Source organism: Solanum tuberosum, unplaced genomic scaffold, assembly GCF_000226075.1.
Source record: "Solanum tuberosum cultivar DM 1-3 516 R44 unplaced genomic scaffold, SolTub_3.0 scf00322, whole genome shotgun sequence".
NCBI lineage: Eukaryota > Viridiplantae > Streptophyta > Magnoliopsida > Solanales > Solanaceae > Solanum > Solanum tuberosum.
The window spans coordinates 489,173-503,845 of record NW_006239245.1 but is presented as its reverse complement, the minus strand read 5'-3'; the positions used below and the strand labels follow the sequence as shown (position 1 = coordinate 503,845).

The window sequence follows — 14,673 nt, the reverse complement described above, 5'->3', positions numbered from 1 at the left end:
CATATGAGAAATGGAAATGAGGGAACTATTCCCAAACGGGTCAAAATATGACCTAAGACTTTGGATTGTATGTTCATTGGATATGCTACAAATAGTAAAGCATGTCGATTTATGGTTCATAAGTTTGAACCGTCGGATAGTCAAGTGAAGGGTTGATCTTCCTCCAAGAAATAAACCTTTGGGTTCAAAGTGGATCTACAAAAGGAAAAGAAAGTTGATTAAACTATTGAAAAATACAAAGCAAGACTTGTTGTCATAGGCTTTAGACAATAAGAAAGCCTTCTTTGACACATAATAGCCACTAACTAGGATTACATAAATTCAGATATTAATTGCACTAGATGCGGTATATGTCCTTCAAATTCGTCAAAATGGATGTGAAAATATTTTATTTAAAATGGAGAATTGGAGGAAGATATTTACATGGAACAACCCGAGGGTTTCATGGTTCCTGGTAAAGAAAAAAAAGTTTGTAAACTTGTTAAGACACTTTGTGGACTAAAAACAAGCGCTAGACATTAAAGTTACTGATGTGATTGAGAAGGTACTTGACAAGTTCAAGTATTTGGATTTCAATATTGTCAAGACTCCAATAAATGTGAGATTTGTACTTCAAAAGAATGAAGGCAAAAGTGACTCACAATTGGATTGTGCTAGAGTATTGAGACGTATGATATATATCATAAAGTATACGCGATCAGATATAGCTTGGGCTATTAGTAAACTGAGTCGGTTCACGAGTAATCTCAATTAAATTCATTGGATGACAATGAAAAGAGTTTTGGAGTATTTAAAACATACTTATAAACTATTGCTTTGCATTATAACTAATATTCAACAGTATTGGAAGAATATAGTGATGCAAATTAAATCACCAGGTCAAATGAAGAAAAATTCACGAGTGGATTTGTATTTACTCTTGGTGGAGGAGCAGTCTCTTAGAAATCTTTCAAACAGAAATTTATCACTTGCTCTACTATGAAATCTGAGTTTATCACTCTAGATAAGACTGGTGAAGAAGTTGAATGACTCCAAAATTTCTTGAAAGATTTTTGGCCCAAACCTTTTAGCTCTAGTATGCATACACAATGAGAGTTAATTTGCAATAGGTAGGGCATGGAGCATGATGTATAATGGAAAGTCTAGTCATATATGACGTAGACATAATATCGTTAAAAAACTACTCTCTAGTGGAATGATCATAATTGACTATGTAAAGTCAAAGGATAATATGACATATCCACTTATGAAAGGCCTAACTAGAGAGGAAGTTGATAGATTATCCAAGGGAATGAGACTATGGCTAAGAACAAGTCATTGTGGCTGTAACTCTACCTAGAAGACTGGAGATCCCAAGATCTAGGTTCAAGGAGATCAAACAAAGTCATTGATGACGGTTTAACATTGTCAAAAAATTTTTTATGGTTCATTCTCATGATAAGACAATGTTCAGTAACAAGGATAAAGGCATTAGGACTTTTTAATGGTTTCTAAGTTTGATACATGGTATATCAAATAGTGTATCTACGGGATAACACATTTAGAAATCACTTATGTAAGTGTGAAGTGTAAGCCGCTTCAAGGAGAATTCGGTAAGGCCAGTTCTCTACGCACTTATAAACCAAGACGTGTTCATGGCTGAAACGAACAAAACAATGAGAACCAAAAACAGTTCAAAGGGGTTGATTGTGTGACTTATGTTGTTTAGGTATACACCAAAGCTCAATGGTTCAAAGATATTAAATCTACCAATTGACCGAGTATATCCGATATATGTTCACTATGGAAAGTTCAAAGGGAAACCCACTTATCCAGATGCAATCAATCTTTACTTACGAATCACACAATTTTTCATGCATATGTTTTAACAATAGTCAATACCTATTCATGTGGGGATTGTTGGATTTTAAAGGTATGAACAAGAAATGAAGTGTTGTGACCTTTATGAAAGGTTGTGTCATTTCTAAAGGGTTGTGATCGGTTGAAAGGTTGTGTCTTTTTCAAAGTGTTGTGACCTTTCTGAAAGGTTGTCTTCTTTCCAAAGAGTTGTGACCTTTACCCTTTGTTGGCTATAAATAGAGAGACTTTCTCTCATTTTTCTGCATCGAATTCTTCCCTTCTCTTGCATACATTTCTTACAAAACAAAATCGATCGATCGTGTCTGTGTGTGTGATTCGTTGTTGTCATTTTGAGTTTGTTGAAATTATTGAAATTTTGAGGTACCGTTACTTCTTTAATGGTTAATCCATTTTTATCTTGGGAGGAATTAATCTGCAACCTCGAGTACTTGAGGGGATTAAATTTCTTAAGGACACACAGTGGGTTCTGTGGACTCGGATAGTTCTTTGTTTTTCTTTTCATCTTTTATTATTTCTGGTTTGCTAATCTGAATACAGGAGATAACAAATACTTTTATATTTAGATGAAGAGACTTAAATGTAAGTTTTATAGAGTGGTGGTTAGACTGATTTTGTTGTATGGGGCGGAATATTGGCCAATCAGGAACTCTCATATTCAAAAGATGCATGTCATGGAAGTGAGGATGTTGAGGTGGATGTGTGGGCATACAAGGGGCGACAAGATTAGGAATGAGGGTATCTAGCTAGGATAAGGTGGCAGGGAGATACCTCCGTGGTGGAAAAGATGAGGGAAGTGAGATTAAGATGGTTTGGGCATGTGAAAGGGAGATGTGCAGACCCCTGGTGAGGAGGTGCGAGAGGTTGGTTATAGTAGGTACGAGGAGAGGTAGAGGTAGACCAAAGAAGTATTAGGGAGAGGTGATTAAACAGGATATGACACAACTTCAAGTTACCGAGGACATGACCTCAGCTAAGAGGGTGTGGAGGATGTGATTTAGACTTTTAGGGTAGAAGGTTAGTAGATAGTGCAGTGTTGTTTTATATTGTGCAGCATCTGATAGCACAGATTATACACTCACTTCTTATTCCTCACTTCCTTGTGCAACACATATATTTATATATCTAACATTTTCGTGATTTTCTTTGGCTGCAGCAAAAAGAAAGTCGAAACGAATTCTAGTTGCAGGTAACTATCTATAGCTACAAATGTGCTACCGTTGCATAAAAACACCTACACACACAGATAAAGAGAACGTTCTTCACGGGAACGTTATTATGCTGATAAATATAGTATCCTGCAGAACTAGTGCAACTTCAAAAATTGACAGCAATCTTCCAATTTGTGTCTTGACAGCAGCAGTTACTTCTTCTATTGGGGGAATTGCAATGTTAGTTGTCCTATTCCTCTACTTAAGAACAAAATGCTCCTTCATTTCCTGGAAGACAAAAGGAGAGGATTACAGAAATGTAAAAGCCTTCTTGAAGAACCATGGATCACTCGCACCAAGGAAGTACAGTTATTCTGAAGTTAAAAAGATGACTGAGTATTTCAAAAACAAACTTGGTCAAGGAGGCTATGGTTCCGTGTATAAGGGAAAGTTGCATACCGGAAGTCTTGTGGCAGTCAAGGTCTTGAAGGAATCGAAGGGCGGGGGAGAAGAGTTTATCAATGAGGTAGCAAGTATCAGTAGGACTTCTCATATTAATATTGTATCACTTGTGGGATTTTGTTTTGAGGGTCAACACAGAGCTCTCATTTATGATTTCATGCCCAATGGGTCCCTTGAGAAGTTCATTTACGATGCAAAATGTGGTACAAATCGTCAACTAGGTTGGCAAACATTGTACGATATTTCACTTGGCATTGCTAGAGGATTGGAGTATCTGCATCGCGGTTGCAATACTAGAATCCTTCATTTTGATATAAAGCCTCACAACATTCTTCTTGATGAAGACTTTTGTCCAAAAATATCCGATTTTGGCCTTGCAAAACTATGTAACAATAAGGAAAGCATTGTGTCTTTATTGGGCGCGAGAGGGACTATGGGCTACATTGCACCAGAAATTGTGTGTAAAAACATTGGAGGAGTTTCTCACAAGTCGGATGTGTACAGCTATGGTATGATGGTACTCGAGATGGTTGGAGGAAGGAAAAATGCTGATACCAGTGAAATATACTTTCCACACTGGATTTACAAACAAATTGAACAAAAGAAAGAGCTTGGATTAACTGGCATTGTAGAGGAAGAGGATAAAAAACTTGCAGAAAAGATGATACTGGTGAGCCTGTGGTGCATCCAAACCGATCCGTCCAGCAGGCCTTGTATCAGTATGGTCATAGAGATGTTACAAGGTGAACTCGAATCTTTGCAAATGCCTCCGAAGCCTTTCTTGTATTCTTCTTCAGTGTCAGACAGTGACATGCCTACTACCACCTATATGATTCAAGACTCGAAAGATCAAGTTTGATGATCTAGACTTGTCAAATTATGTATGTATTATTTTGGATTAATTAAGATATCACACAAACTACTTTTGGTAAGTTAATTCCATTGTTACCAGAATTATATATCACTCTAAAGTGAATAGCACTTTGATATATGCGTTTTGCCAATCGATCAACTGTGGTTAGTCTTCTATGTAGAGCTAACCAAAGAGTGAACTGATGTCAGCACCTTACCCTTGCTGCAGTCCTGTCCAAATACAGACTTTTAGTTTTACCAAACGCGTAGATAAGCCAGGCCGTGCTTATAAGTTTAGTCGGGATTGGCTTAAATAGAAGCATAAAGATAAGCCAATGGACATAGTAGTTTCAATAGCAAGTCTTATAATTTAGACAGGACAGGAAGTGACTTTGCTGCATTTTCATGAAATGTGATCAACTACTTTTCCTACTTCCTTTGGGAATGTACTCGTAAGCAAAAAGGAGTTCACCATGCATCCATAAACGGAATTATACTTTTGGACTCATTATAATTTAATTAGAGTTGAAACGTTGATCGACTATTAAATCAAAGTTGGAATAAACTAACCAAAAAGCTGTAAAAAGTAGAATTTCTCAGCTGAAAATCCATTTTTTTCCAACAGCAACATTAAATTAGTCCTACTTTGGGATAAGTGTGGCTTACTAGAGTGGTTGAACATATTTATCGTTAATCAATGAATTGAGTGTTTGAGTCACGCTAAAAAATAAGTGAAAATATATTTTACCATTCAAAGTTGTAGAAGCTGAAAATTCCAAGCGTTTATTTAAATATATATGGTGTAGAAAAAGTGGAAGAAGAAAATATATGCACAAAATGGCAGAGATTATAGAGGAGTATCAAATTAATTTTGAATATCTTATAGGAGTTGAGAATGGTAGCTTTAGATTATTTGTCAGTTTTCTTGATTTTCTATCTCTTGGTTATGTTTAATTCAGCTGAAGCTCCGAATCAAACCCAAAATAATAGTAGTAGCTGCCTCAATGAATTCAAGTGTGGGAGTCTTGGTAATGTGAGTTTTCCTTTTTCTGTATCTTCACAACCTGCTTGTGGATTGTACACTATAGATTGTGATGTTACTCCCAATCCAACAATTCGTCTCGGAGAAAATGTTTATAGTGTTCTGGAAAAACGGTTATTAGATGGTTTTCGAGTTTTAGACCATGGGCTTGAGGACTTATTGGCAAAAAACAGTTGTCAATCTTTCGATAGAAGTATATCATTTCCAAGTTCTCCTTATATCTCTTTCAGAAGCAACAAACGCAATGTTACCTTGTTCAGATGCAACAACAGTCGAGATATTGATAGGAACATGAATGATCATTATTTTTGCGAATATCAGAACTATACTAAATGTAGTGGCTTCAGCTTATACTACAAGAATCCAAATAGAGAACAGGAAGGTTCCTCGGATGCACCAGAGAGAGATATTCCGAAGAACTGTTCAATGATTCAATTGCCAATTACATGGAAGTCACCGTCAAAAGGTCAGAATAGTAGCTTGTTTGATCTCTTAACTGCGAATTATTCAATTCAGTGGAGCCTGTCTGATGATTGTAGTAATTGTTACTATGGAGGAGGTCAATGTTTAACTGACAGCAATAACAAATTTCTTTGTTCCACCACTCCCAAAGGTAAATTTTACTTCCAAACAGCAGTTAATAAACAAACATACTGGACCTGGACTCCTATATTTATATATCTAACATTTTTGTGATTTTGTTCAGCTGCAGCAAAAAGAAAGTCGAAACGAATTTTAGTTGCAGGTAACCATCTATAGCTACAAATTTCCATTTCATAACACAGATAAAGAGTACCTTCTTCACTGGAATGTTATTATGCTGATAAATATAGTAGGCATAATACATAAATATTCCTTTTAACTTGGCCTCAGCTGGCATCTATGCCCTCCAACTTTGGTTGTGCACAAAGAAACACTTAATTTGTATAGAGTGCAATAAACATACATATGTGTCCTATATGAAATGTCACGTAGGATGAGTTTGTCTACTTGTTCAACTCTATACAAGTTCAAGTGTCTACTTGTGCATACTCAAAGTTGGAGGGCATAGATTCCAAATGAGACCAAGTTAAAAGGCACGTTCATGTATTATGTGGATATATAATCCTGCAAAACTGGTGCAACTTCAAACACTGACAACAATCTTCCAATTTGTGATAGCAGCAGTTACTTCTTCTATTGGAGGAATTGCAATACTAGTTCTCCTACTCCTCTACTTAAGAACAAAATGCTCCTTCATTTCCTGGTAGACAAAAGGAGAGGATTACAGAAATGTAAAAGCCTTCTTGAAGAACCATGGATCACTCGCGCCAAGGAAGTACTGTTATTCTGAAGTTAAAAAGATGACTGAGTATTTCAAAAACAAACTTGGTCAAGGAGGCTATGGTTCCGTGTATAAGGGAAAGTTGCATACCGGAAGTCTTGTGGCAGTCAAGGTCTTGAAGGAATCGAAGGGCGGGGGAGAAGAGTTTATCAATGAGGTAGCAAGTATCAGTAGGACTTCTCATATTAATATTGTATCACTTGTGGGATTTTGTTTTGAGGGTCAACACAGAGCTCTCATTTATGATTTCATGCCCAATGGGTCCCTTGAGAAGTTCATTTACGATGCAAAATGTGGTACAAATCGTCAACTAGGTTGGCAAACATTGTACGATATTTCACTTGGCATTGCTAGAGGATTGGAGTATCTGCATCGCGGTTGCAATACTAGAATCCTTCATTTTGATATAAAGCCTCACAACATTCTTCTTGATGAAGACTTTTGTCCAAAAATATCCGATTTTGGCCTTGCAAAACTATGTAACAATAAGGAAAGCATTGTGTCTTTATTGGGTGCAAGAGGGACTATTGGCTACATTGCACCAGAAATTGTGTGTAAAAACATTGGAGGAATTTCTCACAAGTCAGATGTGTACAGCTATGGTATGACGGTACTCGAGATGGTTGGAGGAAGGAAAAATGTTGACGTTGTCGTTGATCGTACCACTGAAATATACTTTCCACACTGCATTTACAAACTGGCATTTTATTTTTGGGATAATACATATATTTGACCTTAAACTTGGCTTCAAATTTTAACTTTGACCTCCAACTTTCATAGTGCACAAATAGACACTTAAACTTGTATAAAGTAGAACAAGTAAACACACGAGTCCTACATGGCACAATACACGTAGGACACCACGTAGGACAAAAAATGCCATGTAGGATGCCATGTAGGTCATGTGTGTCTATTTGTTCAACTTTATACAAGTTTAAGTGTCTATTTGTGCACTATGAAAGTTGGAGGTCAAAGTTAAAATTTGAAGCCAAGTTTAAGGTCAAATATATGTATTATCCCTACAAACAAATTGAACAAAAGAAAGAGCTTGGATTAACTGGTATTGTGGTGGAAGAGGATAAAAAACTTGCAGAAAAGATGATACTGGTGAGCCTGTGGTGCATCCAAACCGATCCGTCCAGCAGGCCTTGTATCAGTATGGTCATAGAGATGTTACAAGGTGAACTCGAATCTTTGCAAATGCCTCCGAAGCCTTTCTTGTATTCTTCTTCAGTGTCAGACAGTGACATGCCTACTACCACCTATATGATTCAAGACTCGAAAGATCAAGTTTGATGATCTAGACTAGTCAAATTATGCATGTATTATTTTGAATTAATTAAGATATCATATAAACTACTTTTGGTAAATTAGTTCCATTGTTACTAGAATTATAGAGCACTCTAAAGTGAATAACACTTTGTTATATGCGTTTTGTGAATCGATCAACTGTTTTTAGTCTTCTATGTAGAGCTAAACAAAGAGTGAACTGATGTCCAGCACCTCACCCTTGCTGCAGTCCTGTCCAAATACAGACTTTTAGTGTTACCAAACGCGTAGATAAGCCAAGCGGTGCTTATTAGCTTAGTCTGATTGGCTTAAATAGAAGCACAAAGATAAAACAATGGCTAGTAATTTCAATAGCAAGTCTTATAATTCAGACAGGTCAGGAAGTGACTTTGCTGCATTTTCATGAAATGTGATCAACTACTGTCCCTTTGGGATTGTACTCGTAAGCAACGAGGAGTTCATCATGCATCCATAAACGTAATATTACTTTTGGATTTCATTATATTCTCAAGGCATGTTCACAAACTATTTTTGTACACCAAAGTTTACTTGGTAAAGGCGATTCTATAGTAGTGGCCAACATGATCAAAGACAAGGTAACCAAAACTTGAAGTTGAAAGGAATCATTCGAGACATTGACCATGCCACGAATGAAGCACTTCCCACTGCTATAGAGAAGCCAACGAAATAACTGACTTCTTAGCTAAACAGACATCTTCGAGTGGAAGTGGTACCTTCTATTATTCTTTTCATCAATTCACTAAAGAGGGGAAGGGACTATTTCTACTAGATAAGTGGCAACGATCCCTAGCATAAGGAGAAGATACAACAAATGTAATTGTTTTTGTTAGTTGAACCATTGTATTTTGCTTATAGTATGAAAGTCTATGTCATATTTGCCATTCTGTAGATTGTTTAGTTTATCCTCATTGTTCTCTATTAGAATTATAGTATAAATTTCCCCTTTTCTTTCATAACTTTTTGGATGTTTATAGACATGGTACGGGTCAAGCCTAACCCCCCACATCGTTAAGGTGATGGCTTGCTTACAAAAAAGGCTTCTCTATTTTTAATACATCTCTGATACAATTAGGTATTGAACTCATAAACAAGCAGAGAGCAAAAAAAGAATGAGAAGAGAGTGAAAGCTAAAAAGTAATGAAGTTAGCTTTAATATTGAAGGAATTTCACCCGCTAATACTAACTGTGCTAGAGCAACTAAACCACTTATCATTCACAGAATTCGTCGAAACAGGTAATTTAGATTTCATCAATTGTGCATCATCATTTTCTGATTCAGGGTCCTGAGGGACTTCTACATTATCAACGACGTTAATCTCTTCTTTCTTCTGGTTTTCAAACTCACCACTCTGAATTGCCTTTAGAATTTCCAACACTTCATCCATTGTTGGCCTCATTTCCTTCTCGAGTTGGAGACATTGAAAAGCTAGCTCTGCAACTGAAGTAGTCATTCTCCTAACTTCAGCATTGGACTCGTAACCAAGAGATGGATCGATCAACTCCTCGAATGCACATTTCAAAATCTTGCTTACTGCAAAGTTAGCCAAACTAATTTCATCCCTATGCCTTCTTATATCCACAGCAAGGAGCGACGATATGAGCTCAATAAGGACAACTCCAAAGCTATACACATCACTTTTACTAGTTAGCTGATAGCAAGCATGATAATCCGGATCAACATATCCTGGTGTCCCCTGTGGAGCAGTTGAGATATGAGTCACATCATTTGGAAAAAGTCGCGAAAGCCCAAAATCTGCAACTTTGACACAGAAATTGTTGTCAAGTAGAATGTTACAAGTCTTGACATCGCGGTGTATTATGTCAGAAGCATGGAGATAAGCTAAAGCACTAGCAGTTTCTATAGCAATCTTCATGCGTATAGGCCATATAAGGGCTCCGTTCTTTGCTTTCTCGCCATGGAGATGATCAGCAACTGTTCCATTCGGGATGTATTCATAAACCAGGAGGAGTTCACGACTATGCCTTGACGTGCACCCATAGAGCATAACAAGATTCTGGTGCCTTAAGCGAGTAAGAATTTCAATTTCATTCTTAAATTGCACCATCCTCTTGGAACTTTGCTCATAGAGGCGTTTCACTGCAACTTCTCGTCCATCACGAAGTTTACCTAATAAAAGAAGTACATTGTTAGCTGCTGAATCATGTTACCAAACCATTGCATTCTTAATACAGTAATGCAAAACTCTGCCTAATGCTTTTCTAAATATGATTCGAAATGTCATGATTGATTTACGTGGTTTATTACCATAGTACACAGTTCCAAAACCTCCGTCTCCAAGCTCTTGGGAGGGATCAAAATTATTGGTGGCTTCTTGGAGAGTAGAGTAGGAGAAGACGGGGACCCCAAAGTACTTGCTATCCCCTTCAAGATCTTTTCTTGAAGGATCAGAAAATGTATTTCTTGTGAAAGAGTGAGAACGACAGCCTTTTCCTTTCTTGAAACGCCAGATAACAATACCAAGACAGATTAAAAAGGTCAAGCCAATCACCACAGGTAAGACTGAAGCAAATGCAGAGAAACTAATCAGAATTTGTTTGAAAAATGGCTACAGAAAAGTAGACAGAATTCGACGAAAGCTGGCATTTCAAAGTAAGGAACATGCTTGAGAACATGTGGTTATATGAAAAAGATTTGAAGTTATAGATTGTTACCTACAATTAGAACTCGTCTCGACTTTCTTGTTACTGCAACCAAACCAAATCACGAAAAAGTTAGATAATTATTGCACGCGGAGGAGGAACTGAGAGTTAAGTATGACAAGCTTATGCTGCTATACTAAATTCAGAACAAGATCAATATGAAGAAGCTACAGACATAAATCCTGCAGGCGATTTGTCCCACGTTACACAATGGAAACAAGCAGAATATTTGTGTTTCATTATTTTCAATCAGCATAATACATAAAACAGACACTCAAACTTGGCCTCAGCTGGCAAGTAAGCACTCCAACTTCGAGTATGCACATCTAGACACCTCAACTCGTCTCCTCCCTGTCAGTTGAACACTCCAACTTACAAAATGATCATCTTACACACCTCCAATATTTATGTGTCACGTCAGTAGCAGGTGTCCACGAGACACACTAGGGACGAGTTGGAGTGTCCAGTTGAGACCAAGTTGAGGTGTGTAGATGTGCACTCTCGAAGCTGGAGTACAAAAACTAGAAGCAACTATTCAAAGTAGAATTAGACAAAGCTCAGAGTATTGTATATGACAAGCATATTGCAAATAAAATATTACCTGTGGAACAATGAAATCTATTGTTGCTATCGGTTAAACATCGACCTCCTTGATAGTGACATTTACTACAATCAACAGACAGGCTCCACTCAATCACAAAATTCACAGTTAACAGATCAAACAAGCTACTATTCTGATCATTTGGCTGTGAAGTGTTCCATGTAATTGGCAATTGAATCGGAGAACAGTTATCCGGAATATCTTCTTCTGGTGTATCAGAGGAATTTCCCCGTCCTCTACTAGGATACTTGTAGTATATACTAAAGCCACTACATTTAGTATAATTCAGATATTCGCGAAAATAATTATCACTCATGCTTCTGTTGATATCTAAACTGTTGTTGCATCTAAACAAAGTAAGATTTCGTTCATTGATTCTAAACGAGACAGAAGGAGAATTTGGAAACGATATACTTCTATCGAAAGTTTCACAACTGTTTCTCGTCAATAATTCCTCAAGCCTATGATCTAAAACTCGAAAACCATCAAAGTTTCGTTGTCTCAGAACACTATAAACATTTTCTCCGAGACGAATTGTTGGATTGGGAGTAACATCACAATCTATACTGTACAATCCACAATCAGGTTGTGAAGATACAGAAAATGGAAAACTCACATTTCCAAGATTTCCACATTTGAATTCATCCACACAACTGCTGTTATTTTGAATTTGATTCTGCGCTACAACTGAAGCAAACATCACCATTTGATACGAAATCAAGAAAATTGATAAAGAATTTAATGATACCATACTCAAAAAAAATATTGTATACTATACTATAGTTTTTTCTTTCTTCTGCATTTATGTATAGTTATTTTTTTGTGCACCACATATTTGTATGTATATTTATCCGTTTAACACGTTAGTTGACTTGGAATTTTGAACTGTTATGACTACTTTAAGAAAGAATCAAAAAGGAGGGCTGAAAAATAGAAAGACATCACCGACTTTTGTACATTTGACTAGACATTTTTAAGACTTTTCAATATTTTGTTTTGACATTATTTTTTTAAAAAAAGTTGCAAAGTCTATAGCCATCTCTTTCTATGAATTTTGGAAGAGAAAAATGAGAATCACTATTGAGTTTGTGTTCTCTCTTTTAAGTCTATAAAGAGAGATAGAGACAAGGGGAAGTTTGACAAATATTTATAGAGTTATATTATATATAACACTGACTCATGTATATTCTTATTGTTATACTAGTTTCAAAACGCACGTGTGTCTCATGCAATATGTTATAAATTCGTTAGAACGATTAAAATTCAATAAAAACATGTGTGTAATGAGTACTAAAATGCAACAATCTCAAATAAGTGTATTGATAAAAGTTTATATAAAATTAAATTAAAGAAGACTAATAGAGAAATATAAAAAACAAAACATAGAAGAAAAAAATAACATACACATCCTTCTAAGACTTTAATCATAACATTATATAAATGAAAAAGAAATACAAAATCGGTACATAATTTTCCAAGTTTTTGTCGACACCTTCTCTCATATCCAATCAAAATTCAAAAGTCTTCTCCATCGAGTAAAATTAAAGCATGAATCAAATAGAAAAATCACTTTATTTTCGTAAAGTGATAAATAATCAGACTAAGGTAGATATATCATATACTTTAGATGTTGATGGCTTCACTACTTTAACTATAAAATGAAAAGGATAATTTTGGATATGAGTTTCATGAAACAAAAAAGATGAATTTATATAGATAAAAATAGAGGAATACCAAAAGACATCTTAAAGTTTTAAATTAAATACTATTTGAAGGTTTCAAAGGGCCAAAATAGATAAAAGAGAACAACTTTAAGAATATTAAATATATGCATGAACCTCCATTAAAATCTGGAAGAGTAAACAATCCTCCTTTGAACACATGAACTCCCCATTATGTAATAATTGATTATCACTAATATTTAAAAATGTAATTAACTAAATATTTATAATATTTTAATCTAGTGTAGGGGCAAAATGGTATTTCAACTTTCAACTTTTTTTGTTTCCACTTTTAGTCATATATATATATATGATAAATGATGTAGAACTATCATTTTCGTCTAACGGAAGTTAAAAGATTGAGTTTTTTTTTTGTTTAAAAAAGAATTTGTGTTGGTGTATATTTGATTACCTTTATGAAATAGTGGTAAAGTTTGCGTACAGTTTATCACTACATACATCATTAGTTTTAATATCACAAAATTCAAAGTTTCTCTATTTTAATTAAGCCACTTATAAGGACTCATTTGGCCATGATAATTTTTTAATTTTCACTTTATAATTTTTTCTTTTTCAAATTTATCCTAAATTTTATTTTTATAAAATAACCTCATTTAAATCGTATTTCATGTTTAAATAATATTTTATGTATTTTTTCAAAAACATAAACTCAAATTTTAAATATTTATTACAAAAAGCATAAATAAACATAATTTTAACTCCAATTTTCAATTTTAATAAATTTAAATAATTAAAGATTTTTTTTAAATTTTATTTTCATGACCAAACGCCAACTTGTAAATTGATATAAATAGAGTAAGCACTTTTGACTATGAGGAGTTTGGCCAAACAGGTTGTTACAATCTAGTGATACTAGTAGGAGTCTCCCACAAATTAGGTATGATTTAAATTCTCATTATTTCACTCTCTTGTTTTCCTATTGAATAAAAAAATATTAAAAATAAACATTTTTATCGACCGTGAAGCAACCAATTAGATTTTTTTTTTAAGAAAAATAAAATATTGTGCTGGTGTAACAATATTAGCCATCGTAATTGTTATTATGATTTTTGTATGAGAAAATTAAATTAAATAGTGAAAATAAAATAATGTAGTGATTATTTATGAAATTTAGCCTAAATTTCTCAAGTGGCTGTTTTGTGCCCCACCATCAAGTTGTGTTTGTTTTGTCAATTTATGATCATCAAAGTTGGAGAATCAATGGAAAGATGAATAGATAATTCACAAAGGCCAAAACTTAGTCTATATTTGTATACCTTGTGTCATAATATATATCCCAATGGTTGGAAAAATAAGGCACACAATGCAGACAAGTTAAAGATGGATTAAACAAATTAAAAATAGATCATAATCTAACTAACATATATTTTAGACAGGTTAAAATGGATTGAATTAGTAAGTGGTTATTTCGTGTCGATCAGATACAAAAATGAGAAAATATAATCTTCACATAAAATCTGACATAAGTTACTATATGATATTTGATTGATTTTTTTCCACATAAATTATAGCATTGTTGATGCAATGCCTGGTTCATGTTTTTCTTTTCCACCTAACTAATACATGTGCATAAAACTTATCAAAAAATCTATAAAACATATATATGATAAATAAAGATTATGGTAAAATAAGTCTTATGGTCCGGCTATGTTAGTTTTATTTTTACGTGT

The 14,673-nt window shown here is 34.8% G+C and overlaps 3 protein-coding genes across 4 annotated transcripts in view; 2 read left to right on the top strand and 1 right to left on the bottom strand.

Annotated features, from left to right (window-relative positions):
• Positions 1-4,413, top strand: part of LOC102598998 (probable receptor-like protein kinase At1g67000) — an 8,744-nt gene extending 4,331 nt beyond the window's left edge. Inside the window, exons 2-3 of one of the 2 annotated variants that reach the window (XM_015314818.1) lie at positions 3,014-3,046; positions 3,218-4,413. In XM_015314818.1, the coding sequence (XP_015170304.1) occupies positions 3,014-3,046; positions 3,218-4,329 (1,145 nt within the window). In that variant the 3' untranslated portion in view covers positions 4,330-4,413. Of the gene's footprint in view, positions 1-3,013; positions 3,047-3,214 lie in introns of both variants that reach the window. The other variant, XM_006360406.2, reaches the window with a different exon arrangement.
• Positions 4,414-5,217: 804 nt separating this feature from the next.
• Positions 5,218-7,984, top strand: LOC102595710 (probable receptor-like protein kinase At5g39020). Its single transcript, XM_015314812.1, has 5 exons — positions 5,218-5,977; positions 6,071-6,109; positions 6,526-6,563; positions 6,615-7,388; positions 7,730-7,984. The coding sequence occupies exons 1-5, from the start codon at positions 5,218-5,220 to the stop codon at positions 7,982-7,984; spliced, it is 1,866 nt and encodes a 621-aa protein (XP_015170298.1).
• Positions 7,985-9,127: 1,143 nt separating this feature from the next.
• On the bottom strand, positions 9,128-12,048 carry LOC102589945 (probable serine/threonine-protein kinase At1g18390). Its single transcript, XM_006360382.2, has 4 exons — positions 11,262-12,048; positions 10,673-10,705; positions 10,266-10,520; positions 9,128-10,127 (listed from the first exon to the last, which is right to left on the bottom strand). Exons 1-4 carry the CDS (start codon positions 12,010-12,012, stop codon positions 9,166-9,168), a joined length of 2,001 nt encoding a protein of 666 aa, XP_006360444.1. The 5' UTR covers positions 12,013-12,048; the 3' UTR covers positions 9,128-9,165.
• Between the last annotated feature and the right edge of the window lie 2,625 nt (positions 12,049-14,673).

Coding starts and splice junctions, on each gene's coding strand:
- LOC102595710 (XM_015314812.1), top strand. CDS start 5,218: ATGGTAGCTTTAGATTATTTGTCAGTTTTCTTGATTTTCTATCTCTTG. Junction 5,978..6,070: donor TTGTTCCACCACTCCCAAAG/GTAAATTTTACT, acceptor GATTTTGTTCAG/CTGCAGCAAAAAGAAAGTCG. Junction 6,110..6,525: donor GAAACGAATTTTAGTTGCAG/GTAACCATCTAT, acceptor AATTTGTGATAG/CAGCAGTTACTTCTTCTATT.
- LOC102589945 (XM_006360382.2), bottom strand. CDS start 12,012: ATGGTATCATTAAATTCTTTATCAATTTTCTTGATTTCGTATCAAATG. Junction 10,706..11,261: donor TAGATTTCATTGTTCCACAG/GTAATATTTTAT, acceptor GTTTGGTTGCAG/TAACAAGAAAGTCGAGACGA. Junction 10,128..10,265: donor TTTTGGAACTGTGTACTATG/GTAATAAACCAC, acceptor TTCTTTTATTAG/GTAAACTTCGTGATGGACGA.